The sequence below is a fragment of the Eleutherodactylus coqui genome, chromosome 1 (genome assembly GCF_035609145.1).
Source record: "Eleutherodactylus coqui strain aEleCoq1 chromosome 1, aEleCoq1.hap1, whole genome shotgun sequence".
NCBI classification, from domain to species: domain Eukaryota; kingdom Metazoa; phylum Chordata; class Amphibia; order Anura; family Eleutherodactylidae; genus Eleutherodactylus; species Eleutherodactylus coqui.
The window spans coordinates 441,742,998-441,769,558 of NC_089837.1; the positions used below are offsets into that span (position 1 = coordinate 441,742,998).

The 26,561-nt window shown below is 46.0% G+C and overlaps 1 protein-coding gene across 1 annotated transcript; it reads left to right on the forward strand.

The window, feature by feature from the left end:
* The first annotated feature begins 2,486 nt into the window (after positions 1 to 2,486).
* CCNA1 (cyclin A1) lies at positions 2,487 to 13,406 on the forward strand. The gene is made up of 9 exons (XM_066593374.1): positions 2,487 to 2,682; positions 6,948 to 7,165; positions 7,460 to 7,679; positions 7,754 to 7,878; positions 8,743 to 8,966; positions 10,289 to 10,493; positions 12,012 to 12,122; positions 12,413 to 12,546; positions 12,934 to 13,406. The coding sequence occupies exons 2-9, from the start codon at positions 6,971 to 6,973 to the stop codon at positions 12,980 to 12,982; spliced, it is 1,263 nt and encodes a 420-aa protein (XP_066449471.1). The 5' UTR covers positions 2,487 to 2,682; positions 6,948 to 6,970; the 3' UTR covers positions 12,983 to 13,406.
* The last annotated feature ends 13,155 nt before the right edge of the window (positions 13,407 to 26,561 follow it).

Sequence of the window (26,561 nt, forward strand, 5' to 3'; positions counted from 1 at the left end):
GCTCTGCGAGCCCCGCACAAAAATAGGACATGCCGCGGTTTGTTTGCCGCGTGAGATTTCGCGTGGCCAAACCACGGCCGTCTGCATAGGAGTGCGTATTGTAATGCACTCCTATGCAGGCTTTCAGTGGCAAAAATCCCGCAGGGAAATACCGCCGCGGGATTTCCGCCCGTGTGCAGGCGGCCATAGGCTGGATTCACATGAACGTATATCGGCTCGGTTTTCATGCCAAGCCGATATACGTGGTCCTCATCTGCAGGGGGGGGGGGAGGATAGAAGAGCCAGGAGCAGGAACTGAGCTCCTGCCCCCTCTCTGCCTCCTCTCCGCCCCTCTGCATTATTTGCAATGAAAGGAGGCGGGATGGGGGCGGGTCTAAGTTCCAAGAATTAGCCCCACCCCTGTTCCGCCTCTCCCCATTGCAAATAGTGCAGAGGGGTGGAGAGGAGGCAGAGAGGGGGAGGGAGCTCAGTTCCTGCTCCTGGCTCTTCCATCCTCCCCCCCCTGCACATGAGGACGACGTATATCGGCTCGGCGTGAAAACCGAGCTGATATACGTTCGTGGGAATGCAGCCTTAGCTGAATGCAGTTAATAGCCCAAGGGCTCTTATCTCCATTCAGCTCCTTTGTTCTCTGACGGGAAACAATGCTATCAGCACTACTGGAGAACAGCTGATAAGTATGAACGACGATTTTTAGATTGGCCTGAATTTAACGATCAGCTAGCAGCGCACAAGAAGTGCATGATTGGCGCTTGTTTAGACGCAAAGATGATCGCACAAGCGATCGCTTTTTTGCGATTTTTGAACGATCATCGCTCCGTATAAATGGGCTTTATTTAGCTCCCCCCACTGGTCATGTCGCTATCCCACCAATCTGATCGCTTCCTGGAAGCATGAACACATGATCTAGCTATGTGACCACTTTGAGCAATCACTGGTTTCAGCGATCACATGCTCTGATCATGTAATTGTGCCTACAGGAAGTGAACGGGGACTACCGGGTGTGTGACAGGAGCCGTTGGGGGGGCAGAAGAGTTTTTTTTTTTTTACTGTTTAAACTTTGCACTGTTGCACGCCGAAAAAAAAGCAGGTCCAGCCCTACATTTCTATCTTTTCTCGACGTATAAAAACTATGCGTGAGAAATATAGTGAAGGCCTATTTCTTCTTGGATGTAGGAATATCGCACCAGAAACACACCCGTGAAAATGAAACTATTGAAATCAAAGGCTTCGCTTCGTCACGTTTTGTGAGCGTGATTTTAACGCCTGCAAACCGTTCTGTAAACACGTTCATCTTTTTGATTCAGTGTTTCCTAGGGGGTTTTCTCTTTCTGCCATTATACAATAGCACCATCTGCTGGCTAGAGTCAGTGTTGAAGTATTGGACATGCTGGAGAGGCCCCCGACAACAGAGCGGCCAGTAATATACAGTAAGAATACCCTGCTGGACGTCTTCCGACATCGGAGCTGTACAGCCTTCAATCAGAATGTCTTCAGACGTCAGACAGTGGATTGGAAAGGGTTACGCCTAAAAGGGAGAGCCGCGCTACTCCTACAGTGCGGCTCTTCCATTGATTTCAATGGGATTGAAGCCGGCGTCGGCACTTCCTCCCTTGTCCGTCCATTATGACGTCCGTCCCGCTGCACTGGACAGCGAGCTGCGATGATCACCTAATGGACGGGGTGCCGATCATAGGTCATCAGTGGAAAAGGGGGAAGACAACCTCTCTAATACATTTGTTTCTCCGTAGCCTGGCGGAGGGTGTAGAATGCTAGTCTAAGTGAATAAGCCCCACTGTGTGTAAGGACTTCACAGGAGTCATATTCTCGTGCAACGCGATCCGCACAAAACTCGCATGGACATGAAATGTATTCTTTTCAATGGATTTATTCACATGAGTGTGGAAAATAAATGGCAGCATGTTCCATTTTTGGGTCTTCCATCGGAACGCCTCGTTCACTGTGATAGACATCATATGGCACCCGTAGGCCGTGCGATGTGCGTGTGAGCGCGCTGTTTCCCGTTGCAGGAAGCACTTGCAATCTTCGCACAGAAGGGATGTGAGACATTTTTTTTTTAAATAAAAAATGTTTGCATCGCCATGAAAAATGCACGTTGGCAAGCACGATATCAGCTCTAATGGAAGCTGCAGTGGCCGCCATTATGGTTGTCAACTAGCTTTATTGACTTTTCAGGATAACATTCATTGGATGGCCTTCTCCCTCAGAAGACAGGCCGTTATATACTGTATATCCCTGCACTGGTCTGCTCTCACATTACACAGCGCACTGCTCATCTCCACAGCTCAAGCGCTATGTATGACAGCGCTGTCACTGGTCACCATGGAGACGCTGCCTCCTGACCACGCTGCTCCGTGTCTCTAGGGCGACGAGACCACGTGACGCCGCCAGGCCGCTTCCTGATTGGTCAGAGCGCTTAGACGCGGGTGGATTGAAAACACCGGCTTGTGATTAGTGATGATCAGAGGCAGCGGGCGCTCCCGGCCATGTACACCGCGAGCCTGCCGACAGCTGAGCCCGATCACCGCCCGATCATCACGGCTGCTGCAGCCAATCATCTCCTCCCATGATCCCGCAATAAATAGCGCGGTGCGGCTAGAGGAGGAGAGTGCTGTGTATTGTACCGGGTCCAAGGAAAGGAAGCGGAGGTGATCGCTCACGGTAATGTATCAGCTTGTGGGTGCGGCCCCGTATGGGGTGAGGAATGCCTGCATGTATCAGCTTCAGGGCATCACATGGCAGTGCCCAGACAGGTGGTGCCAGTGCTGCAGCCATCAGCCTGGGGGGCTCGGTGTTGATGAAGATGGGAAGTTGCCACTAGCCTGTATCTAGTTTATCTGCTATAGAGCTCTATGACCTCTCTTGATGACTATGTAAAAGTAAGGCTGCCTGGACACGGGCAGGTTGGCTTCTGCATGTGGCATCCGGCCCTGGCAGCAGCGTCTGTGCTTTCTTGATCCTCCTCTGTACTGTGGACGGTCTGCACGGCTCACTGTTGGACACATGCACGACAGGGCTTATTTTTTTCCTTAACCCCTTCTCTTCCTGCAGAATCCATAGCCTGTCTGCAATGTCAATTACAACGGGTCAGACTTCTTCAATTAAAGGCCCATGGCTGTAAGTGGAATACCGCAGCGGAGTCAGTCACAACCCCCCCCCCCCCCCCCCAAAAAAAAAGACCCCCATACTCCAGGATTGGCCATGGGGTGCGTATGGGATCGGCCACTGGGCAGGCTGCGTATTCATGTTATAAGTCCACTGTGCTACAGTGGAAGTATAGTATGACGGGTGGCTTCCATTGATTACAATGGAAGCCATCCGTACCTATTCCCGCGGCAAATAGGACTTGCTGTGGGCATTAGCCCTCCTGCAATTCAAACCTGCCTGTGTGCAGCTGCCTTAACTATCTCCAAAAATCCTGGAAGTTAGGTCGCTGCAGCAGCTCTTGGACTGAAGGCTTTGTCTGTAATAAAGTAGCTCATGTCTATCCTAAACTAGAGGCCCTCTTTAGATGGGGTGATATCGTTAGAACGAGCAAAAGTGAATGATCCCTTCTCACTTGTCCCTCATTTCATGCAGGCATAAAAATCGTTAGCCCCTTCACTTATCATTCAGTCATTCTTCGTTTTATACAGCAAATGTGAAGGATTTCTCATCTGTCCATATAAATGGAGTGAACTGACATCGCTTGTTTGATCTGGTGATGGCTACCTGTAAACGGACCCTTAGAGTGGCCAAGGGACTGTGAATGCTAGTAGAAACTTTTTATGCCTCCCTACAGTCTTATCTCTGTTAGCGCTGCGGCTGAAGGCCCTGTTGGCACGGTCCTTAGGCCAGTGGCACACAAACGCACTTGCATTGTGGAATCCATGGTCGCTGTCCACACCGTGGATCTGCAGCAAATGCCACTCAGAACATGCAATGCCAAAGTGCTTCCACCCCCGCCCCCCACATCCTACACACTTGCAGAAATACATTGCGATTTCTGCGAGCGAAGGAAAAATCGCAGTATTTTCGATTTTCGTGTGGATTCCACATGGACATATTCCATTGAAATCAATAGAAGCCGCCCATTTGCAGTGCACACTGCAGATAAAACATGGGTACCTGCCTCACTGCCTGCAATGGTGCGGAAAGAGACTTAAAAAAACAACTATACTGCACATGTCCATCCCCAATACAGACTTCAACAGGTACGTGCAAATGCCATACAGATTCCACTGCAGGCTCCTGCAAGGTGAAATCCTACAGCTGGTTTTGTCTTAAACACTTGCAGCTATAGTTAAATTGTCCAGCAACAGGACAACCTCTTGAAAAGGTTATCCACTTATAATGGATTGGTGTTGCTGCCTGAAACCCCACTGATGAGCTTTTAGCCTGGTCAGTGTGCACATGCACAGAGCTGATTCTATAGATGGCAAACAGCTCTGTTCTCAGTGCAGTGGCCAGGTTTGGTATTACAGGCATAGTTTATATTCACTACAATACCAAACCTGGCCAGTGCAGTGAAAATAGAGCTGTCTGCTTCCAGCAGGGATGAGCTCAGTGCACCAGTCCAGTGACAGCTCATCGGTAGGTATTCCTGGCCCACTACCAATCTATTAGAAATGGATGAATTAAGTATAGCTGCAAATGTGTTTAAATAACAAAAGCAGCTCTACCTGCCCATCCTCTCTCTCAATGACCCAGCGCTGTAGCCCCATGGTCCTTGTAATTCTTCAGGTACAGATACTACCAGGCTGGAGCAGTCGTGCCTTTTTTTTTTTTTTCCCCCCCCTAGCATCACAGATCAGATGCTGGGAGCCAAGATGCCAGGAGAACAGCACCTGACTGTCTCTGGCTGCAGTGGTCAGGTGGTATTAGTTCCTCAACAGACCAGGAATGCCTCTTTGCTGCAGCGCTGGATCATCAGGGCATAAGATGGGTAAGTACAATTGCTTTTGTTGCCTTAAAACTTTTCCAGTGACACTTAAAAAAAAAAAAAAAAAAAAATCCAGCAATTGGACAACCCCTTTAATAGACATTCATGTATGACAGCCTTACCTGTGCTGCGCTACCATGTGAGCCTACTGGCACCCCAGGTGTGACCTGCAGGCTATCTTGATCATTGCATTTAAATGACTGACTACCTCAAACTGGGGCCATCAAAACAGCTGATGGCTGCCAGGAATGGAGCAGACTTGGCTCCTGAGGCCTGATGTACTCTGTGACTGCATGACATGTATTTACACCTTGCAGTCAGGAAGGGGTTAATTCAGTAATTGGGGTAGAGTTTTGACCTCTTTGCAACTGGTGCCATACTGTAAATGTTAATATATGTATAAGGTATCTGGTGTGCCACAATCACTGGCAGGTGCCACACAAGCCATGGTGACAGTTGGTTCTGTTGCTCGAAGTCCTTGGGTTATAGATGGCGTTTCTGTTCATGGTTACCTGCTGGACACACGGTATCTCTAGAACTGCAAGTCTCACCTGTTTGAGAAGGAAGCAACTCTAATCTGCCTCTGTAGTTGTGTAACTAGACCTGATATTTGTTCACTTTTTTTAATTACTAAAGTTTACATCTCGGTGGCTGAAAAACCATGGTCATGAGATGCAACAGGGCATATCATAAAGCCTCAGGTGTCTTGTCTAGCTGGGGTCTCCACCAATGACTAGAATGGGTTCAGAGTCCCGCTGTATATGCTTACTGCACAAGTGCAGTAAAGAGTGGTTGAATGGAGCCATATCGCCCATGCTCAATGTCTTTGGGGCATAGGATATGTCCAAGTACAGCACTTGTCTATAGGGCTGATAGAAGCCAGCATTAAATGGGGAAGCCCTGCATATGCTCAATCACTTCATTCCCCTTAGTGGGTGGCCTTGGGGAACTCTATTCTAAAACAGTTGGGTCAACAGCAATTGGATACTTGTCACCTATCTTGTGATTAGGACTCTGATGTGGCCCCATCACTCTGCAGTTTAGAGATGCATTAATCTGTCCTGGGTCGGGAGGGGCATCATCTCTCCCCAAGGAGAGCACCCCGAAGGGGTGTGGAGACACCTGTGCTACTCTGGGTAATATATGCCAATAAGGAAGATGGAACAATACCTCTGCAGCGCCATCTATTGGATGGCAACATTGCTTCATATCGATGTACAACTATTTAATCAAGTCTTTAAAACAACGATTGGAAATAGAAAACCATGGTGTTAGTCATACATTGATTTGAAGAAATGCTGCCATCCAATAGGTGGTGCTGCAGAGGTATTCCATCTTCCTTATCTGCATATTAATCTGTCCTAGGATGGGTTGCCATCTATTGATGACTGACAGGTTATCAGGAGATTGGTTAGGACCTGCCACTCATATCTCACAGATGGGCTGCTGTCAGAGTGGAAAATAGAAGGTGCTGGCCATAGTGCTGTGGCCCAGGTTGATATTGCATTGATTTCAATGGAAGCAGCACCTGCAATACCATCCCAAAATGCTGCCCTGTGATCAGTGCCTTCTGCTTCCTCCACTGACCACAGCAGCCCCAGGAACTGGCTGATCAGCAAGGATCTGAGTTGTGTATCCCTCTGATCCTCTATTGATGACTGGTCTGTCATCAAAGACCTGTGAAGTATAATGCACTAGTTATAACGGTCTCATCCCTGACCAATCTTTGCACTAGAGAAGTAAATGTAACCTAGTTATGAGTTTAAGTTCTCAGTGTAAACTTGGGCTGTGGAGGCTACATTCCTTTAAGTTCTGCACTTCCTCAAAAGTGACAGAAAAACAAAGCTGGTATTTGCAAATCCACCAAAACATGACTCTTCTGCATTCTGGCACAAATGCCTAGATCCCTCTATGGATTGCCCTTTGAAAATAATTGGAGTGTATGTAACACATTTCTTGCGCGTTAAGCTTTTAACTCCTTTTTTTCATTATCTATAATCTCTAGTTGCTGTCTCGCTTTGAACAAGAATGCATCAGAATAGAAAATCCACCATCAACGTAGCTGGAAACTCTGGTTTGGGAGGTTTTTATGGTTACCAGGAAAACCTTGTTTTGCCGAAAGTGGATACCATGGTTCAGTCCAAGCTGCTCCCACCGCAGATGCAAAGAACAGTATTTGGAGTCCTCAGTGAAAATGATCAGCGTCAGAGGACTCTTAGCCTGGTAAGTCACGTCTTGTAGGTATTTTCTTCTGAGGCTTCCCTTCTCTAAAATGGTAATTGGAGACTGTCACAAGCCTCAATGACACCACTCTTGACCACGGTCTTCAGTCTGAGTTATAGCTCAACTCGATTCAAAAGAATACAGCAGAGTTGGCTTGTCAAGGAAAGCTCATGGAAATGTGATACATTTCCTGATGAGGGAAGATGCAAAGTAGTCTTGTGAGTTCTAGTTGCTGTTAAATCAATTTGTATTATCTTTACACCTGACTTGCACCCCCCTCTTCATTCCTTTTAGGGTGCTGCACCAGCAAAACCTGTATCTGGTGTTGAGAATATGGCCCCTCTGGGTGGCAAACTCTTCTTTGCCAATGCAGCTCTGGCACCCCCCAAGCCATGCTTTACTATCTATGCCGATGAACCAGAGGAAAATCAAGAGAATTGCTCACTTGAACTTCAAAGCTTTGAAGCGGCTGAGGCTGATATTAAGCAGAAGCTCCACCTAATCCTTGATGCAGGTCTGTAGCTTTATATACTTCATGCTTTGGTCATGTAATGTTGTACACAAGATACTGACTTGTCTCTCTTCTAGCATCCCCAATGATAACGGACACCTCACTACAGTGTGAACCTGAGGTGGCTTCTGAAAGTGACCCAGAGGCTGCGGTGGTGGCAGAATACATCACTGAGATTCACCAATGTCTACGTGAAGCTGAAGTAAGACTGCTACATCTTTCAGGAAGACTAGTGATGGGAGAGGGTTTCACAAACCTCAGAGGTTCCATGGCTAGATGTCTAAATTTTACATATGTCCATAGGCTTCTTGTATTACCAAATCATAGTTTACTCTTTCCTGGACCTTTTAAAGAATTTTGTCCAGCAAAAGAACTGGCTAACTACTAAGCTCCCCTATACAATGGCCACTGTATGAACTAAGTCACATCTTAGCTGCAGCCAAGAATGGCTGCAGACTTGCTATTGCCAAATGTTTGGCTAACAGCTCTCCCTACCCATATTTGCTTGGCCAAGCATGTGTTTGTCTGTAGTGCAAAAGCTGCTGCAAGACACATGGCTACATATCTCACCAAGATGAGTAGGTGGTCATGCATGCCAAATCAGCTAGCCATGCCAAAATTAGTCAAGTTTGTGCAAACCATGCAGGTACAGATCAGACAAATGATTACTAATGTCAACTACTCCTTACATTATGCATGATGCTGATGCATTATCTCTGGACTACAGCCAATAGGAAGCCTCAAAGCAGAACAGCACATTGACATCACATGAGATGGTGCCAGAGCACCCAAATGGTGGTCTGATACAATTGAGTAAGTTATTCTTTGAGGAAGGAGAACTGCTTTAAGAGGATTCAGTAGACTTTATTGAATTACTTTACAAACCTAGATACTTCCAACTGGCATATAGAAGCCTATAGAGAATTTCATTACATTTAATAAGATGTCTACTTGGGGCCTGATATACTATATAGCAATTGCATGGGAAACCAATCCTCTGGTAATGCTACTTGATAGTCAAAATTGCTAGACTAAAGCTTAATACAGTATTTGTCCTCTTTACTAGCTTAAGCATAGACCAAAGCCTTACTACATGAGGAAGCAACCTGACATCACTTCATCAATGAGAACCATATTGGTGGACTGGCTTGCTGAAGTCCAAGAAGAATATAAGCTTCGTAGTGAAACCCTGTTTCTTGCAATCAACTACCTGGACAGGTTCCTGTCTTGTATGTCTGTACTCCGGGGGAAGCTGCAGCTTGTCGGAACAGCTGCTATTCTCCTGGCTTCGTAAGTTCTTCCTTCTAACTTGCCAAATCTCTCTACATCTCAAGTTTTTATGTTCATAAATATCTAGTGTTACAAAGAGCATTTAGAATCAATGGTCTTGTCAGGGGGGCCAGAAGTGGCACCCTGCCTGCTAATTAATAGTTATTTCATAAGTGTCTTCTATGGACATGCTTGTACTAAAACTGTATACTTGGGGTTCCTACAGTGTAGGTGCATTAAGAGATGGCACATGTTTCCGTAAACAGTCTTCACTTGGCAGCTGATTTTGCTGTGCAGTCATTAACTTGGCAGTTTCAGAATGTTGCAACAGTTTCACGTTTGGCAATACTGATTTTGCTATGTGGCAACACTTAAATGCTTGTGTTCTATGTAATCCCTCTAATTCTAGCAGCTCCTGCACTTATCCTCTTTAACATTGTCAGTTAGGGTCCAGGTCACTATGACGCCTTCATAAGTTTAGTTCTACTTTAACTCTTCATTAAAGCTAGTGGTTTTACTAGTTTGTACAAATGCCTTACATGGATCCAGTCCCTACAGAAGTCAAGTGTTGCAGTACCTTAGCTGCAACTCTTAGGCCACCTGCAGACGGCCGGGTCAGATCCCGCTGCGGAATTTCTGTCCGTGTGCAGGGGGCCTTAAAGCGAGCCATCGACTGAGTGGAGTACAGCAGGTTTCCTCTTAATGGATCTAGATTGAACAGGAATATACACAGGTTGCATAGATGTGCTAAAACATCTTTTGCTATGTCTTGCACTAGATTCTTGTCAATCAGGTTACCAGAAAAAGATGACTGACCAATGAGATTTTGTGCAGGAAGAGACCAGTAGGGAGTCCAGATTCTTCCCCACCCACAAAAAGGTCCACTGTAGCTTCACTCTCAGGTATGCCGGAGACCTTCCTGGCATAACTGGCTTTGGAGCTACAGTGTATTTCGGTACTCTAGCTGTATGTCATGACAAGATACAAGTAGTAGGATTAAACAAGCAAATAATTTAAGCTATTGGGATGAGCAGTCAACTGACTTGTAGACACAGAATTTGCCTTTGCCGAAATGTAGCAGATCATATTTGGGCATGCATCCCACCAGAAATCTGTCCAATTAAATTGGCTGTAGGGGAACAGTAGCAAATAACTGGGCAATCATGCAGTACCTCAGTTTTCACACCACTTTATAACATGTCAGACTGCATTTTCAGTAGACAGAAGTTGGCTGTTCAAACAGTCAGCTGCAAAAGTCATTAAAAGTTTATCATGTGGACAACTTCACTGCCTTAGGAATACTGTGTAACTATCCCTGCTGTGATAACTCAATCTCATTCTAGCAAATATGAGGAGATCTGCCCACCTGAAATAGAGGAGTTTGTGTACATAACTGATGATACCTACACTAAGAAACAGCTTCTGCGCATGGAACACCTGCTGCTGAAAGTGTTGGCCTTTGACCTGACTGTCCCTACAATCAACCAGTTCCTCCTGCAATATATCTACAAGCATAACGGGGGCAAAAAAGCTGAGCACCTTGCAATGGTAATGTTAATATGGTACCATTCAACAAACCTACAGGGTGGTCCAAAGGTATGGAAAACTGTGGTTGGGAGTGCCATCCTATGTGGCTTAGAGGGGGAAGTGTCAAAACATGGTAGGCTTTGAAAGCCACCATCTTGGAACTAAGTTGATATTTTCAAATGGAAGAGGGTGAATGTGACACCTAATTTGAGGAATGCAAATCTGTGCTTAAATGTAGTGTACCTCTTTATTCCTGACCATCAGTTTTCCGTATGTTACAAACAGATATGGCTGAGACTAACATGTGAGGACAAATTGTACTGATCTCAAGGGAGTGCAGTGGTTGGCACCTTAACACTACCCATCTGCCATGGCACAGTTGGGAAACGGCTTGACAGACTTCATCACAGGTTCTGTGTTGGATCTGCCAAAAAGTGAACTTAAAACTGCCAGATGAAGCCACAATAATGGCCACCCTGGTGTTCTACAAGAGCCCACATTGTAGCACCCAACATCTGCCACAAGACCAGGGGGAGCTGAACCACCATCAGGTGGATACTGTCTACCCACAACTTCCATATAAGATGAGTTGCTTCATTAGCTCAGCAAGGACCTTTCCAATTGTATTGAATTTGCAGAAGGAGTCACAGCAATTACAATGGGACATACATTCCAGAGACAGTACTGATCAGTGATGAAGCAAACCTCTACATGAATCAAGGAAAGTGTGTACAGCAGACCTCATTACTAGTCCACACCAAACCTGCACTGGACAGATCTCTCCAACATGGCTGGTGTGCTATAAATATACTATGCCCATTCTTCATTGCAGATAACTGGCAATGGTCTCATCAATTGTTGCATAAAAAATACCTCTACAGTGCCATTAATTAGATGGCATCATGCTTTCAAGTCAGTGACCTTATAAAAAAAAGGAAATTACCAGTGATCTTACCACAGCCCCCCCCCCCCTTACATTATGGACTTTAAGACCACTTTTTGTACTCCTGTGCAAGCGCTCCTGCAAACTACATATCTTGTAGTGGATTGTCAGGGAAAATAACTCTGGCAGGAGTGGATGTACACTACAGTTAAGCACAAATTTGGATTCCTCATCAAATTCTCATGTCACATGCATTGCTCCCCATTGGAAAATATCAACTTTGTTCTAAGATGGCAGCTTTCAAAATTGACATCACCCCTGTTGCCCCCTCTCCCTTTAGTAACATGCCAGCACAGGATGAGTTCCCAACCACTGTCTTGCAGTATCTACAATCAGTTCTACAGCATTTCTGATAGTCTGGACTTTAAAGGGAACTTGTCAGAAGTTTCTTGCTGTGCAACAAAATCCCTCTGTAATGAGGGATCCTGTCAGCTTCATGCTGCCCAAACCACAGGCAGCTTAAAATACTGACAAGTTCCCCTTAATTGTGAGTAATGGCTGATCTCTGGGATTTTTTTTTTTTTTTGTGGAGCTCTAATATATCTGTTATTTTAAATGCACTTTTTTCACTCGTACTAACACTGTTTCTTCTCCAGTACATGGCAGAACTTGCACTTCTGGAGGAGACTTTCTTGCAGTATCTTCCATCAATAACAGCAGCCGCAGCTTATGGTCTTGCCAACTATACAATAAACAACGTTTTCTGGGTAAGAAGGTCCCCCCCCCCCCCCCCCCCATGGATTTACATTGGAGTACTGTGGAGTATTCTGTGAGCTGTTCATTTAGTTTCCTGTAGGGTAAAAGACCCTCTGCATGCAACAATTATCACTCAAAATTCAAATGGCCAACTGTGTCCCTCTGAATATGCAACATAGCATCCACAAGAGAAAATGTAGCCCTCAGTTGCAGACTTCTGGATTACCAGAGACATTGGTCTATAGTTCATGTCCATCTTGCTAGCATGACTTATTTGACACTTACAACTTTCTCTCAACAGCCTGAAACTCTCCAAGACTTTACTGGCTACAGCTTAAGTGACTTGGCACCATGTCTAGTTGACCTGCACAGAACCAGTCTTAATGCACCACATCAAGCGCAACAAGCCATTAGGGAGCGGTATAAGAGTCCCATGTAAGTGAGTGGGGAATTATTGAACAGCACCACCCTCTGGTACTCAACCCTGTAGCATGTTTGCTTCCTGTAGAGGTCAGCTCAATGCTTAAGCACCAGCAGACAGTTCTGTTCCCACTGCAGTGGCCCAGCTTGGTATTACAGAGTTCCTATTCCCTTCAAAGGTAAATTTGCCTGTAATACAAAGCAACTGCAGGGGGACAGGGCTGACTACTTTAATGCACCGCCCCAACAGCTGACTGTTGGTGATAGGCCATCAATGGATTACAAATGGACAACCCTTCCCATTAACACCTGGAGAAGGGTCAGCTCATACACCTTACTGATGTCAATGTATCATTGATCATGCAAGTACTACAACCTTAGTCTTGACTCTTTATTTTGCAGGTACATGCAGGCTTCCCTCATGCCACTCCCTGCAACTCTTCCTCTGTGAAAGGAGACTTGTCAATGGTTTTCATAGCACTTACCTCAAGATCAATAGCATTGGTCTAGCTTTTTTTAAAATGGACACTGCTGGCTAAGTGTCTGACTTTTAACTTATGAACTTTTTATAAAGTGAAACTTTAGTATAACTTTAACATGAGGAGGACATCTGTAGAAGTAGATGTTTGGCCAATATCGAAGCAATCATATAAACTTGACTAGACTTGGAATGAGCAAGCTGCAGTGAATATCAAGACTTGTAAACTGCTCTGGCCAAACTTTTGCCTTGGTGATGGTGAAGCTAGGGTCTTCAGTGGCATTTTACTTTATTAGGTTGCTACATAAAATGCCCAACATGGCAACTTGCTCTTAGTGGCTACATTGACATATATTATATAACCTACAATGAAAGATCTGTTGTACTTGACACTCAATGTCCTTAAGTGTTTTAATAAACTTTTATTCACTCTTGAAACTTTCTTGGAACCTTTGTGGCTTAATGAAATGTTAATGCAACTGTTTGGCAGAGGAAGCTTCCTCTATAAACCTGGTTTCATTACCTGTTCCCTATACAGCCTTTTCAGGGATCTTCCTTCCTCCAAGCTTCTAGTTTTTATTGTTTACTGAACTGCAGGTGTAAAAGTAACACTTTCCAGCTTTTCTTCAAGACCCATAACCCCTTTGTAGAATCATCTGTCCTGCATTCCTCCCTGGTGTCTACATATAGGTGCCCTATGACATTGCAATCAGATGCACACCCACCTCTACTGGTGGTGGTTGGCAACCAGAGCCATCAGTACAGCACACTATTACTACAGTACAAAGCTTCACTTCTGGCTGTAAATGGTAGTGCTGGACTTGCAGGGCAAGTACTGGTTATCTCACTTCTAGTCAACAACCCCAAAACCCTGAAGGTTCATTCACATGTAGCTGATTTTTCTGTAAATATGCAATAGACTTCACTTTTTTAATTCAACTTAAGGTTAGTTCTGCAAATATATCAACTATATGAACAAATAGGACATGTCTATTCCTTTATCATGTGGATAACTTGCTGAATTGGGGAAACTCCTTCAAACCGTAGTGTTAAAGGGCCAGTCATGGCTGAAAGGGCCAGTCCCCGGCTGAAAGGGCCAGTCCCCGGCTGAAAGGGCCAGTCCCCGGCTGAAAGGGCCAGTCCCCGGCTGAAAGGGCCAGTCCCCGGCTGAAAGGGCCAGTCCCCGGCTGAAAGGGCCAGTCCCCGGCTGAAAGGGCCAGTCCCCGGCTGAAAGGGCCAGTCCCCGGCTGAAAGGGCCAGTCCCCGGCTGAAAGGGCCAGTCCCCGGCTGAAAGGGCCAGTCCCCGGCTGAAAGGGCCAGTCCCCGGCTGAAAGGGCCAGTCCCCGGCTGAAAGGGCCAGTCCCCGGCTGAAAGGGCCAGTCCCCGGCTGAAAGGGCCAGTCCCCGGCTGAAAGGGCCAGTCCCCGGCTGAAAGGGCCAGTCCCCGGCTGAAAGGGCCAGTCCCCGGCTGAAAGGGCCAGTCCCCGGCTGAAAGGGCCAGTCCCCGGCTGAAAGGGCCAGTCCCCGGCTGAAAGGGCCAGTCCCCGGCTGAAAGGGCCAGTCCCCGGCTGAAAGGGCCAGTCCCCGGCTGAAAGGGCCAGTCCCCGGCTGAAAGGGCCAGTCCCCGGCTGAAAGGGCCAGTCCCCGGCTGAAAGGGCCAGTCCCCGGCTGAAAGGGCCAGTCCCCGGCTGAAAGGGCCAGTCCCCGGCTGAAAGGGCCAGTCCCCGGCTGAAAGGGCCAGTCCCCGGCTGAAAGGGCCAGTCCCCGGCTGAAAGGGCCAGTCCCCGGCTGAAAGGGCCAGTCCCCGGCTGAAAGGGCCAGTCCCCGGCTGAAAGGGCCAGTCCCCGGCTGAAAGGGCCAGTCCCCGGCTGAAAGGGCCAGTCCCCGGCTGAAAGGGCCAGTCCCCGGCTGAAAGGGCCAGTCCCCGGCTGAAAGGGCCAGTCCCCGGCTGAAAGGGCCAGTCCCCGGCTGAAAGGGCCAGTCCCCGGCTGAAAGGGCCAGTCCCCGGCTGAAAGGGCCAGTCCCCGGCTGAAAGGGCCAGTCCCCGGCTGAAAGGGCCAGTCCCCGGCTGAAAGGGCCAGTCCCCGGCTGAAAGGGCCAGTCCCCGGCTGAAAGGGCCAGTCCCCGGCTGAAAGGGCCAGTCCCCGGCTGAAAGGGCCAGTCCCCGGCTGAAAGGGCCAGTCCCCGGCTGAAAGGGCCAGTCCCCGGCTGAAAGGGCCAGTCCCCGGCTGAAAGGGCCAGTCCCCGGCTGAAAGGGCCAGTCCCCGGCTGAAAGGGCCAGTCCCCGGCTGAAAGGGCCAGTCCCCGGCTGAAAGGGCCAGTCCCCGGCTGAAAGGGCCAGTCCCCGGCTGAAAGGGCCAGTCCCCGGCTGAAAGGGCCAGTCCCCGGCTGAAAGGGCCAGTCCCCGGCTGAAAGGGCCAGTCCCCGGCTGAAAGGGCCAGTCCCCGGCTGAAAGGGCCAGTCCCCGGCTGAAAGGGCCAGTCCCCGGCTGAAAGGGCCAGTCCCCGGCTGAAAGGGCCAGTCCCCGGCTGAAAGGGCCAGTCCCCGGCTGAAAGGGCCAGTCCCCGGCTGAAAGGGCCAGTCCCCGGCTGAAAGGGCCAGTCCCCGGCTGAAAGGGCCAGTCCCCGGCTGAAAGGGCCAGTCCCCGGCTGAAAGGGCCAGTCCCCGGCTGAAAGGGCCAGTCCCCGGCTGAAAGGGCCAGTCCCCTTGTGTAGAACAGTTTGGACTCCCAGCTACTGCATACAGGTTTCAGAACAAACGCTTATAGGTACAGCAACACTCCCTCCGAAGCAGACTTTAAAAAAAACAAACAACAAAAAAAACTTCCTCTTCTGATCACACCTTCCACAGTGATGGCATTGTGAAAGAGCTTGTTTGCTGGACTACCTCTATCTACTGGTGCCATTTTTATAGTAAATGTTTTTTGCATTTTCCTCTTTAGACTACAGGAATAATATAGATCATAAGTATCCAGTCAAAAGGGTGAGCTGTGAACTCCTCTATTAAATCTGTGTGCCTTCAAACAACTGTATTTCCACACATAAAATATACATGCTCAATGCACCAAGAATGGAATACAATGTCAATATTAAGTCAAACCTTTTTTTCTTTGTGCTTACATTTCATGCACATGCAATAAAGAGGGCCTCAAGCTTCACATTACACAGCAAAGGCTCCCATAAATGTCTGGGAGGTATACAAATATACAATAATACACTGCGTTTCTGTTAACAGAACACTTTGGGACCTCATAGCTGAATGGCCTTGATTTGCCTCCCACAAAGGAAGGGAAAAAAAATTGTGTCCTTCTGGACAAAAAACCATGTCTCTAAGGGGTTAACTTTTTTAAAATAGTTGTTCAATGTAAAGGCCTAAAGGGAAGACTCATACCCTCTGCAGCCAAGTCTTAAAAATAAACTAGAAAACATAGGTCCGTAGAGCTGAGCTGGTCAGAGCTGAGATCACATGACCATCTGAGAAGGAGGCCAGGAGTCTCAGATGGAGAAACAAATAACCAGGGTAACACTAGCTGACTTGGCTCTATGCCCCCTAGTTTGTTTGTTTTTCCTAAATAAAATGAGTGGCTCTTTAATGTTTGGTTAGTCCTTAAAATTTTAAGAGTCTGACCTTTTGAAAGGTGGCATCACATGTAGCAAGATTGCTGCAGATATTTGATTATGGAGATCAAGCAGACACCTCTATCAACTCGTAAGCATCAAGCCATTAGGGCTCCTGCACAGGTTTTCAAGCACACGAAATCACTTGTGCAAACTGACAACAGAACCCATTGATTTCAATGGGTTCTCTCATTCAGTTTGGTGCAGACATTTCTGTCGGGGTGGGGAGGAGTTAGACCTGTTGTCTTGCAGCGAAGGTACCATGAGTCTATGGGGGGTATGCAAATGCACACCCCATCTGCACAGTTGTGCACCTAATTGCACAATTTGGTGTTAATTGAGACCAGGGACTAATTAGGCTGCTCAGCTGGTTCAAAAAAATGGCACAGGTGTGACCTGCACTGATAACAGGCATAACCACACAAATTAAGCATCACAGATATGCACACAGGAAAGTGCAGTGGCCCGCAACACCTATTTCTGGACCATCCCATAACTGTCATACACGTTGTGCAAAGTGCCTTGTCTGCTTAGCTGCAGCATGCAAGAGGTTAAAGTCTGAAAGTGGGTAGGATGTCTGGAAAAGTATCTGTTTAGTTACGTGATGTCTGCACCCTATAAATGAGTGAGAAGTGTCAAGGGTCTTCATCTTTAACAGTTGAGTGGAGTAGGAGCACTAGAAACATAAAGGTACCTTCAACCCTTATGTGAAGTGATGGAGGAAGAGGAAAGATTCCCTGAGTCCTTCCATGCCATGAGTCACCTCTGAGTAAGGAGTCCGCAGTGCACAATCAGCTGTGAGTTCTGAGTTTCTCCTCCCAGAGTAATTCAGAATCCCAGTGTCCAGGAGCAGGGCACTGCAGATAACAGACTGTAGGCCTGGTTTCATCCTGAGTTCTCCCTGAAAATCGCCCCAAAAAAGTTTCCTGCATGTGCGAGTAAGCTGTATTGTATCCTGATATACAGTAAAGTTCACTGGTCATTGCCAGTGACTGGGTTATCAAATTCCAATTGTGTGTACTTTAAACAGCTGGATACTAAACAGTGGCATCACATGTGACAACTTGAAGTTCACCACACTTAATCAGGTAACCGCCACCCCGTATTGCCTGGAAGAGGCCTAGCACTGCCTTGGATGAGTTTCCATAGGTCCCTCTGGGGAGGAGTCTGGTAGAGCCACCGTGCCAAGTGACACCTCTACCCCCACCAGCTCCTCAGTGTGGGCCTCGTGTCTTGGTCACTGTGGGGCACCGCAATAGCGCTCCATTCACGGCACAATCACGTCATACTTAATCTCGTGTGCAAGAGCCCTTGTCAAATTGCAGCAAAGAAGCCCCTACTGAGGAATCTCAACCTGAAGAGAATTGCTTGAGCCAGAACCACAGTGGGAATCTGCACTTTGGTCCGATGAGTCAAAATTTGAGATTATTGGTTCCAACTACCATGCTTTATGAGGTGCTGAAAAGGTGAGCGGATGGTTTCTACATGTGTGGTTCTCACCATGAAGTTTAGAGGAGGAAGCGTTGGCGTGCTTTGCTGGTGACACTGATTTATTCAAATGTCAAGGCACACTTAACCAGCATGGCTACCACAGCATTCTGCAGCGACATGCCATCTCACACAGTTTGCACTTAGTGAAAACATCATCTGTCTTTTTAACAGGGCAATAGTCCCCAAACACCTCCAGTCTACATAAGGGCTATTTGATCAAGGAGTGTGATGGAGTGCTGCGTCAATGACCTGGTCTCCACAATCACAGGATTGGCTGCACAACGCACCACAAGCTGCAGTAAATTTCATACCAAAATCCTGCAGAATTGAAAATTGGCTTAAACCTGCCTGCAGTTCTGCATCAGAATCCGGTTACAGCTGCAAATTTTGGTGTGGAATTGTGCAGCGGTGGATTTGGCTGCGTCCTGCGCCATAATTTCCGTATAATGCAGAAGGTCCCTTAGGCAGTCCTCACATGGGTATATCCACTGCGGGCATTCTGCAATGAAAAACCCTCAACAAATACAGTGGCCAAATCTGCAACTAAGGCCCCCTCTCACAGGTACTTTTTACCGCGATTAACGTGGCGCCTTCAGCACCGTGCTAATTGCGGTATAACGCTCCCATTGTTTTCAATGGGACTGCACTCACAGGCGCAGACAGCCGCTCGATTGTGGCGCTTTATAGCGCACAGGGTCTATTTTGGGGCATTTCAGCGTCTTTAAATGCTGTGCGGTGTCCATTGAAATGAATGGGCAGAGTTTTTAGCGACCCCCCCCCCCCCACTGATCTTGAGAACAGGGGTCTAATGACCCCACTTGTCACTGCGAGGCCACTTTTCCCACCCACCGTGACATCAGACTGAATAGAGCGGTAGTCATGCATGCACAGCTGTCGCTCCATTCACTTCAATGGGGCTGCCAGAAATAGCTGAGTGCTTGTACTCCTATTTTCCCTTTGAAAATGAATGGGGCAGCACCATGCTTCTGTGACCACTACTCCATTCTGCTCCTCAATACAGAGCGTGTGCAGTAAGGTGGAGGGAGTATATAGTGTATTGATGGGCATTGTACAGCTTCGTTCTTCTTGCAATGGTGCTTGCTCCCGGATTCTCATGGATTACAGCTGATTTCTGACATTAGTGGTCTTCCTGTGATTCGTTTATTATACTATATGACTAGAGATGAGCGAGCATACTCGTCCGAGCTTGATACTCGTTCGAGTATTAGGGTGTTCGAGATGCTCGTTACTCGTAACGAGTACCACGCGGCTGTTCGGGTTACTTTCATTTTCTTCCCTGAGAAATTTGCGCGCTTTTCTGGCCAATAGAAAGACAGGGAAGGCATTACAACTTCCCCCTGCAACGTTCAAGCTCTATACCACCCCCCTGCAGTGAGTGGCTGGCGAGATTAGGTGTCACCCGAGTATTAAAATCTGCCCCTCCCGCGGCTCACCACAGATGCATTCTGACATTAGTTCAGGGAAAGTGGTATCTTGGTGGAGCTGCTATAGGGAGAGTGTTAGGAGTATTTTAGGCTTCAAGAACCCCAACGGTCCTTCTTAAGGCCATAAATCTTCTCTATATGTGCTCAATGGGGCCGGCGGCAGCAGCGCCGACCCCATTGAGAACATATAGAAGACAAATCCTTCTTCTCTGCCACAGCTGTAACAGCTGTGGCAGAGAAGAACGATGTTTTCCCATTGAATTCAATGGAACCAGCAATACAGCAGGTTCCACTGAAAGCAATGGGCTGCCGGCGAGCGCGGGGATGAATTGTCGGGAAGGGGTTAAATATATAAGCCCTTCCCTGCAATTCATCCAGAAATGTGTTACAATAAAAATATATACCGGCGTATAAGGCGACGGGGCGTATAAGACGACCCCCCAACTGTCACCTTATACGCCGGCAATACAGTGGAGCAAAGAATAAAAATCATTACTTACTTCTTCTGACGTTCTGCGGCGCTGCTGCAGGCTGTCGCTCCCCCCTGGTTCCCGGCAGAGCATTGATTTCTCTACGAAGGGCTTTAAATCCCCGCCTCCAGAAACACACGTGCCTTCAGCCAATCACAGCCAATGACAATGATGTCATTGAATGGCTGTGATTGGCTGTGTTTCTGGAGGCGGGGATTTCAAGCCCTGCGTCCAGAAAGCAATGTTCTGCCGTGGACCAGGAGGGAGCAACAGCCTGCAGGAGCACCGCAGAACGTCAGAAGAAGTGAGTAATGATTTTTATTCTTTGCTCCACTGTATTGCCGGCGTATAAGGTGACAGTTGGGGGGTCATCTTATACGCCCCGTCGCCTTATACGCCGGTATATATTTTTTATTGTAACACATTTCTGGATGAATTGCAGGGAAGGGCTTATATATTTAACCCCTTCCCAACAATTCATCCTGCGATCGCCGGCAGCCCATTGCTTTCAGTGGAACCTGCTGTATTGCTGGCTCCATTGAATTCAATGGGCAAACATCGTTCTTCTCTGCCACAGCTGTTACAGCTATGGCAGAGGAGAACGATCTTTATGCTGACAGTGCGGGGGGGGGGGGGGGGCACTCTTGCCGCTATTGTGGCTTAATAGTGGGACCTGGGAACTTGAGATGCAGCCCAACATGTAGCCCCTCGCCTGCCCTATCCGTTGCTGTGTCGTTCCCATCACTTTCTTGAATTGCCCAGATTTTCACAAACGAAAACCTTAGCGAGCATCGGCGATATACAAAAATGCTCGAGTCGCCCATTGACTTCAATGGGGTTCGTTACTCGAAACGAACCCTGGAGCATTGTGAAAATTTCGTCCCGAGTAACGAGCACCCGAGCATTTTGGTGCTCGCTCATCTCTATATATGACCTAACAAAAGGATTGCCCAAAGCCGACAACCCCATTATATTTTTCCTGCGCGTTTTGCTATGTCTTTCTGCTATAGTACAATTTCCGCAGCCCATGTAAGTATCCTTATGATAAAAATCTGCAAGGAGCAGCGGCTTGTCCTGAGTAGGTTTCTTTTCCTCTGTCGGAACACACTGTTACTACAGCCATTAAATATTTACAGATCTGCTTTTTGTACATAACTTTCCATTTATTAACATTAAAAGGTTCTTGTTTGACAGTAAGAACTGAATGTACAATGTAGACTACTGGAAGTTACTGTTCCAGCTCTAAAACACAGTTGGTTTGAATGAATGTATAACACTTTTGGGGGTTATGTGTGACCTGTAGCCCTTAAATATGGTTTATTCAGCAACTGCATATAATGCTAATTTGACAACATTGACAGTATTGTTGCTTTAATAGTGTATAGTGCCTATATTTTATACCGGAACTCTTAAAAAGTTGACAGTTCTGTGCTCTCTTGAGGCTTCCTGTTTTGAAATCAACAACTAAGGTTTTTCCTTTTGGAGAGCCCTATGAGACTGTAGTGAGTCGTATAGACCATGCAGTGCTTCCTGGGGAAAAGCTATGCAAATCAGTGATTAAATAATGCCATCACAATATCTTCCAATAACGTCATGCCCTCCAATAGGTAACACTGGAGGAAATACTCCAGCACTCATATGCACAGCTACATGTAATTAGAAATCTAAGGAGTTTTTTGTAATAAGTCACAGTACAAATCAAATCACTATTTTGAATTAAATGCAATTGCATATAAACCGGTATTTTGTAAACTGGATCTGCAGCAGTAATGCACAAATCCTGTATTGCGCTGCAAAGAGGTAGAGGTCCTTTTGAATATTTTGGAATCTATTGGTAAATTCCTCTTTGATGGTTTTATGTCAGATAGGAAAATGCCATTGTGTGTACAGTCAGGCTAAAATAGTAACACAGTATGTTAGGCTGAAAGATGACAATTTCCACCGCGTTCAGCCTGTTTCACCCTTGTTGATCCAGAGAAAGGCAAAAAACCTCAATGAGGCAGAAACCAATTTAGCCCATTTTGGAGGGAAAAAATTCCTTCCCAACTCCATAATGACAGTCAGAATAATCCCTGGAGCAACGTTTGAAAGATTCTACCTGACTCCAAGACCCGTATCAACAACCCTGCTGGTTATTTTGTTTATATCCTGTAAAATCATAGCACTCTAGAAAGACATCTAGTCCCCTCTTAAACTCCTCTATCTATTTTGCCATCACCACGTCCTCAGGCAGAGAGTTCCACAGTCTCACTTCCTTCACAGTAAAGAACCCCTTTCTGTGTTGGTGATGGAACCTTTTTTTCTTTAACCATAGGGGAAGCCCTCTTGTTATTATTGCAGTCCTGGGTATAAACAGATCATGGTAGAGATTCTTGTATTGTCCCCTAATGTATTAATACATAGCTAATTGGTTGCCTCTTAGTCATCTTTTTTCCAGTGTGAATAATCCCAATTTTGTTAGCCTCTTTGGGTGTCCTAGTCCTCGCATTCTGTTTATTAATTTATTAATAAACCCCCTCAAGCACTGCAACATCCTTCCTGAGCACCGGTGTCCAGAACTGTACACGGTATTCCATGTGAGGCCTGACAAGTGCCTTATATAGTGGGAGGATAATGTTCTTGTCCCTCGCCCCTATACCTCTTTTATTGATTGCTCCAGTTAGGTCTACAGTCAACTAGTACCCCCAGGTCTTTTCCCATCTCACTTTTCCCTAGCTGTACCCCATTTAGTGTATATTGGTGACATCCGTTTCTCCTACCCATGTGCATAACCTTTTATAATTTTGTATCATCTTCAAATATTGATGTTGTACCGTGCAGTCCTTCTATTAGGTCATTGATAAATATATTGAACAGAAAGGGGCCTAATACTGAACCCTGTGGCACCCCGCTAACGACGGTGGCCCAATCAGAGTACAAACTATTTATTACCACCCTCTGCTTCCTATCTCTGACACAGTTCTTAACCCAGATAGATACATACGTTTTCGGCCAGTCTGAGCTATCTCATTTTACATATCAACCAATTATGCTGCACGGTATCAAATGCTTTCGAAAAATCCAGATATACAAGATCAATAGACTCTCACAGGTCCAGCCTAGAACTTACTTCATCGTAGAAGCTGATCAGATTGGACTGACATGATCGACGCCTCATGAACCCATGCTGATAAGGAGTTATGCATCGTTTTCCTTGAGGTATTCTAGGATGGCATCTCTCATAAATCCCTCAAATATTTTTCCAATTATTGAAGTGAGACTTACCGGCCTGTAGTTACCAGGCTTTCTTTTAGACCCCTTTTTGTACATTGGGACCACACTGGCAATGCACCAATCTAGTGGTACAACCCCAGTCTCAATGGTGTTCCTGAATATAAGAAATAGCGTTCTGTTTATCATGTCCCTTACTTCCCTTAGGACCCTCGGGTGTATTACGTTTGGGCCTGGATATTTTCCATTTTAATCTTTTTTAACCAGCTCTGCACTTCCTCCAGCGTTAGGCAGGTGATATTTAGCGGGGGGTTCGTTTTATCCCTCTGCATTTCTTTTTCCTTTGGGAATAAACTTGAGAAAAAATTGTATAATAGATTTGCCGTGCCCCCCATCATCTTCTATGATTTCTCCTGCATTATCTGTTAAAGGGCCAGTGCTTTCAGTGCAAATCCTTTTACCGTTCATATAACTGAAAAATAGTTTAAGGTTATTTTTTCTTTCTTTGGCAATCCGTCTCTCTGCCTCCTCCTTGTCAGTTTTGATATTTTCCTTGCATATTTTATTTTTCACCCTGTATGTTTTTCACTGCATTCTTGTTTTAATAATTGAAACACTTTCTTTTTTTCGCTTATTGCCCCCCTTACAGTCTTATCAAGCCACATTGGTTTCCTTTTAAGGCTGCATTCAGATGAACATATATCGGCTCGGTTTTCACGCCGAGCCGATATACGTTGTCCTCGTGTGCAGGGAGGGGGGGATGGAAGAGCTAGGAGCAGGAACTGAGCTATTGCCAAGAGTAATTCTGAGCTGATCAAATTTTGCTTTACTAGTTTAGGTTTTTGTTGCTCCTTGATGAGGCTTCCTATTAAATGACAGCTGAAATTAATTATATTGTGGTCACTATTTCCCAAATATTCCTAACCTACGCCCCCGTGATTCTGTCTGGTTTGTTAGTTAAAAATAAGTCCAGGATGGCCCTCCTTCTAGTCGGCTCCCGTATTAGTTGGGTAAGGTAGTTATCTTTAATTGTTCTCAAGAACTTATTACCCTTGTGAGATTCGCAGGTTTCCTCTTCCCATATTATATCTGGATAATTAATGTCTCCCATAATAATTATTTCATTACGGTTTGACACCTTTTCTATTTGCCTTAATTATAAGTTTTCAGTTTTCTCTGCTTTTTTTGGTGGCCTATAGAAAACCCCTATCAGGATTTTGTTATTTTTCTCTCCCTGTATTTCTGCCCACAGAGATTCCACATGTTCATCTCCTACACCTATATCTTCTTGTAGCTTCGGCATTATGTAGGATTTAACATACAGGCATACCCCTCCACCTTTCTGGTTTCCACAGTCTCTTCCGAAGACAGTGACTTTTTAGTCAAATTAAAGGAATTAAAGGATTTGAGAGTGAGTATGGATACAATATTGGTTACCATTGATGTGGTTTCATTGTATACTATCATTTCACACACAAGAGGTGTGGAGGCTGTGCAGGGGTGCCTCGTTGGATCCCATTTACCCAATTCATCTATTCAGTTTGCCCTGGCACTGTTGGAATTCATTTTGCACAATAATTATTTCATTTTTGAGGATAAGTTCTACCCGCAATGCCAGGGTACCGCAATGGGGTCCAACGTGGCCCCCTCGTACGCTAATATCTTTATGGATTACATTGAAAGAACAGAAATCTACACTTTGGTACTGTGGTCAAAAGTCCTCTTTTGGGGCCGCTACATAGACAATATATTTTTTCTGTGGAGTGGAACCATAGAGGAGCTAGAAATGTTTCCATGGGCTGTTGAATCAGATCATACCTGAATTAAAATTTACAATGACACATTCGCGGGATAAGATCCAATTCCTCGGTGTTGGTCATAAAAAAAGAGACAACTCTGGAGACGGACTTATTTGGTAAAGAAACTGATTGCAGCAACCTGCTCCTGTTCAGCGGCTGTCACCCTAAGAATACTTTACAATCATTGCCATGGAGCCAGCAGCTCAGGTGCACAGGATTGTGCGAGAAGAAGATGTTGATGTCCGTTTGACGCAAATCTGTCAAAAATTTCTGGATAGAGGCTATCCGTGGGACCTAGTTCAATCAGCATCTGAAAGAGCTAGAGTCCGGGATCATCTGAACTTTTGACTCCTCAGAGCAAACAGACGAAACCTCCACGGATGATGTTTATCCCCACTTATAATTCATTAAGTGGGAGAATATCAGATGTCATTAAACGATATTGGTCTGTGGTAGCAAGAAACTGCCAACTTTGCTAGTCTCCCGATGATGGCATGCAGGAGATGCCCTAACATGAGAGATAGACTTGTAAGCTCTTATAAGAGAGCCGATAGAGGTCAGGGACAACAGCTGTTGTCACAACCCAGGCACGGTAATTTCCCGTGCCTGGGTTGCTCCTGTTGTGGCAATTTATTAAAGGGAGATAAATTTAATCATCCCTATACAGGAGAAACTTTTTCAATTCGAGGCTATTTCACATGTCGTTCCTCCTACGTAATTTATGTGATTTCATGCCCGTGTGGGCTATTTTGCGTAGGAGAGACCACGATGGAAATTAGGACAAGGATTACAAATCATAAAAGTACAATACGTACTAGGAAGAGAGATCTCCCAATTCCACGACATTTTATGGATAAAAATCAGTCAGCTTCGATTCAGGGTTATTGATTGGGTACCCAAAAATGTAAGAGTGGGAGACAGGGAAAAGGTATTGAAGAAAAAAGAACTCGAGTGAATCTTCAGGTTAGATTTTCTGTCCCCTTCGGGTTTAAGTATTGAATTCAAGACTGCAGCATATTTGTAGTTATTACTGGTTGGGTCAATTTGTGCTTGTTTTTTAGATAATGTTATTATGTGCACTCCTCATTTTGATGGGAGGTACAGATTGCATTTTTTCTTCTCTTTTCTCCTTTTTTTGTAGATTGTTCGCTGTTAGGATGGCACATGAAGGCACTTGAATTTACTACAATCATAATCCATGGGAAGAATCCACTTTGCCTATATATAGTTTTGCCCCTTCTCTTGGACTGATCAAGTCATCTGATGTCTTTTCTGACCTCTTATGAATATTACTGAATCCACCTATGTGTGATATAATGAATAAAGGTTCTTGCATGATAGAGTCAGTGTCTTGACGTAATTCTCCTATATAGAAGTGAAAGATAAACATCTGTTTGGAGTTGGGAGATTAAATTGGGGCGCTACGTATTTAGTGTCCATTTGAGAATTGCTGGGGCGTAATATATAGTGAGTAGGTTTATGATGGGCGAGGGTTGTCTCACCATGGTAGATGGGATTTGC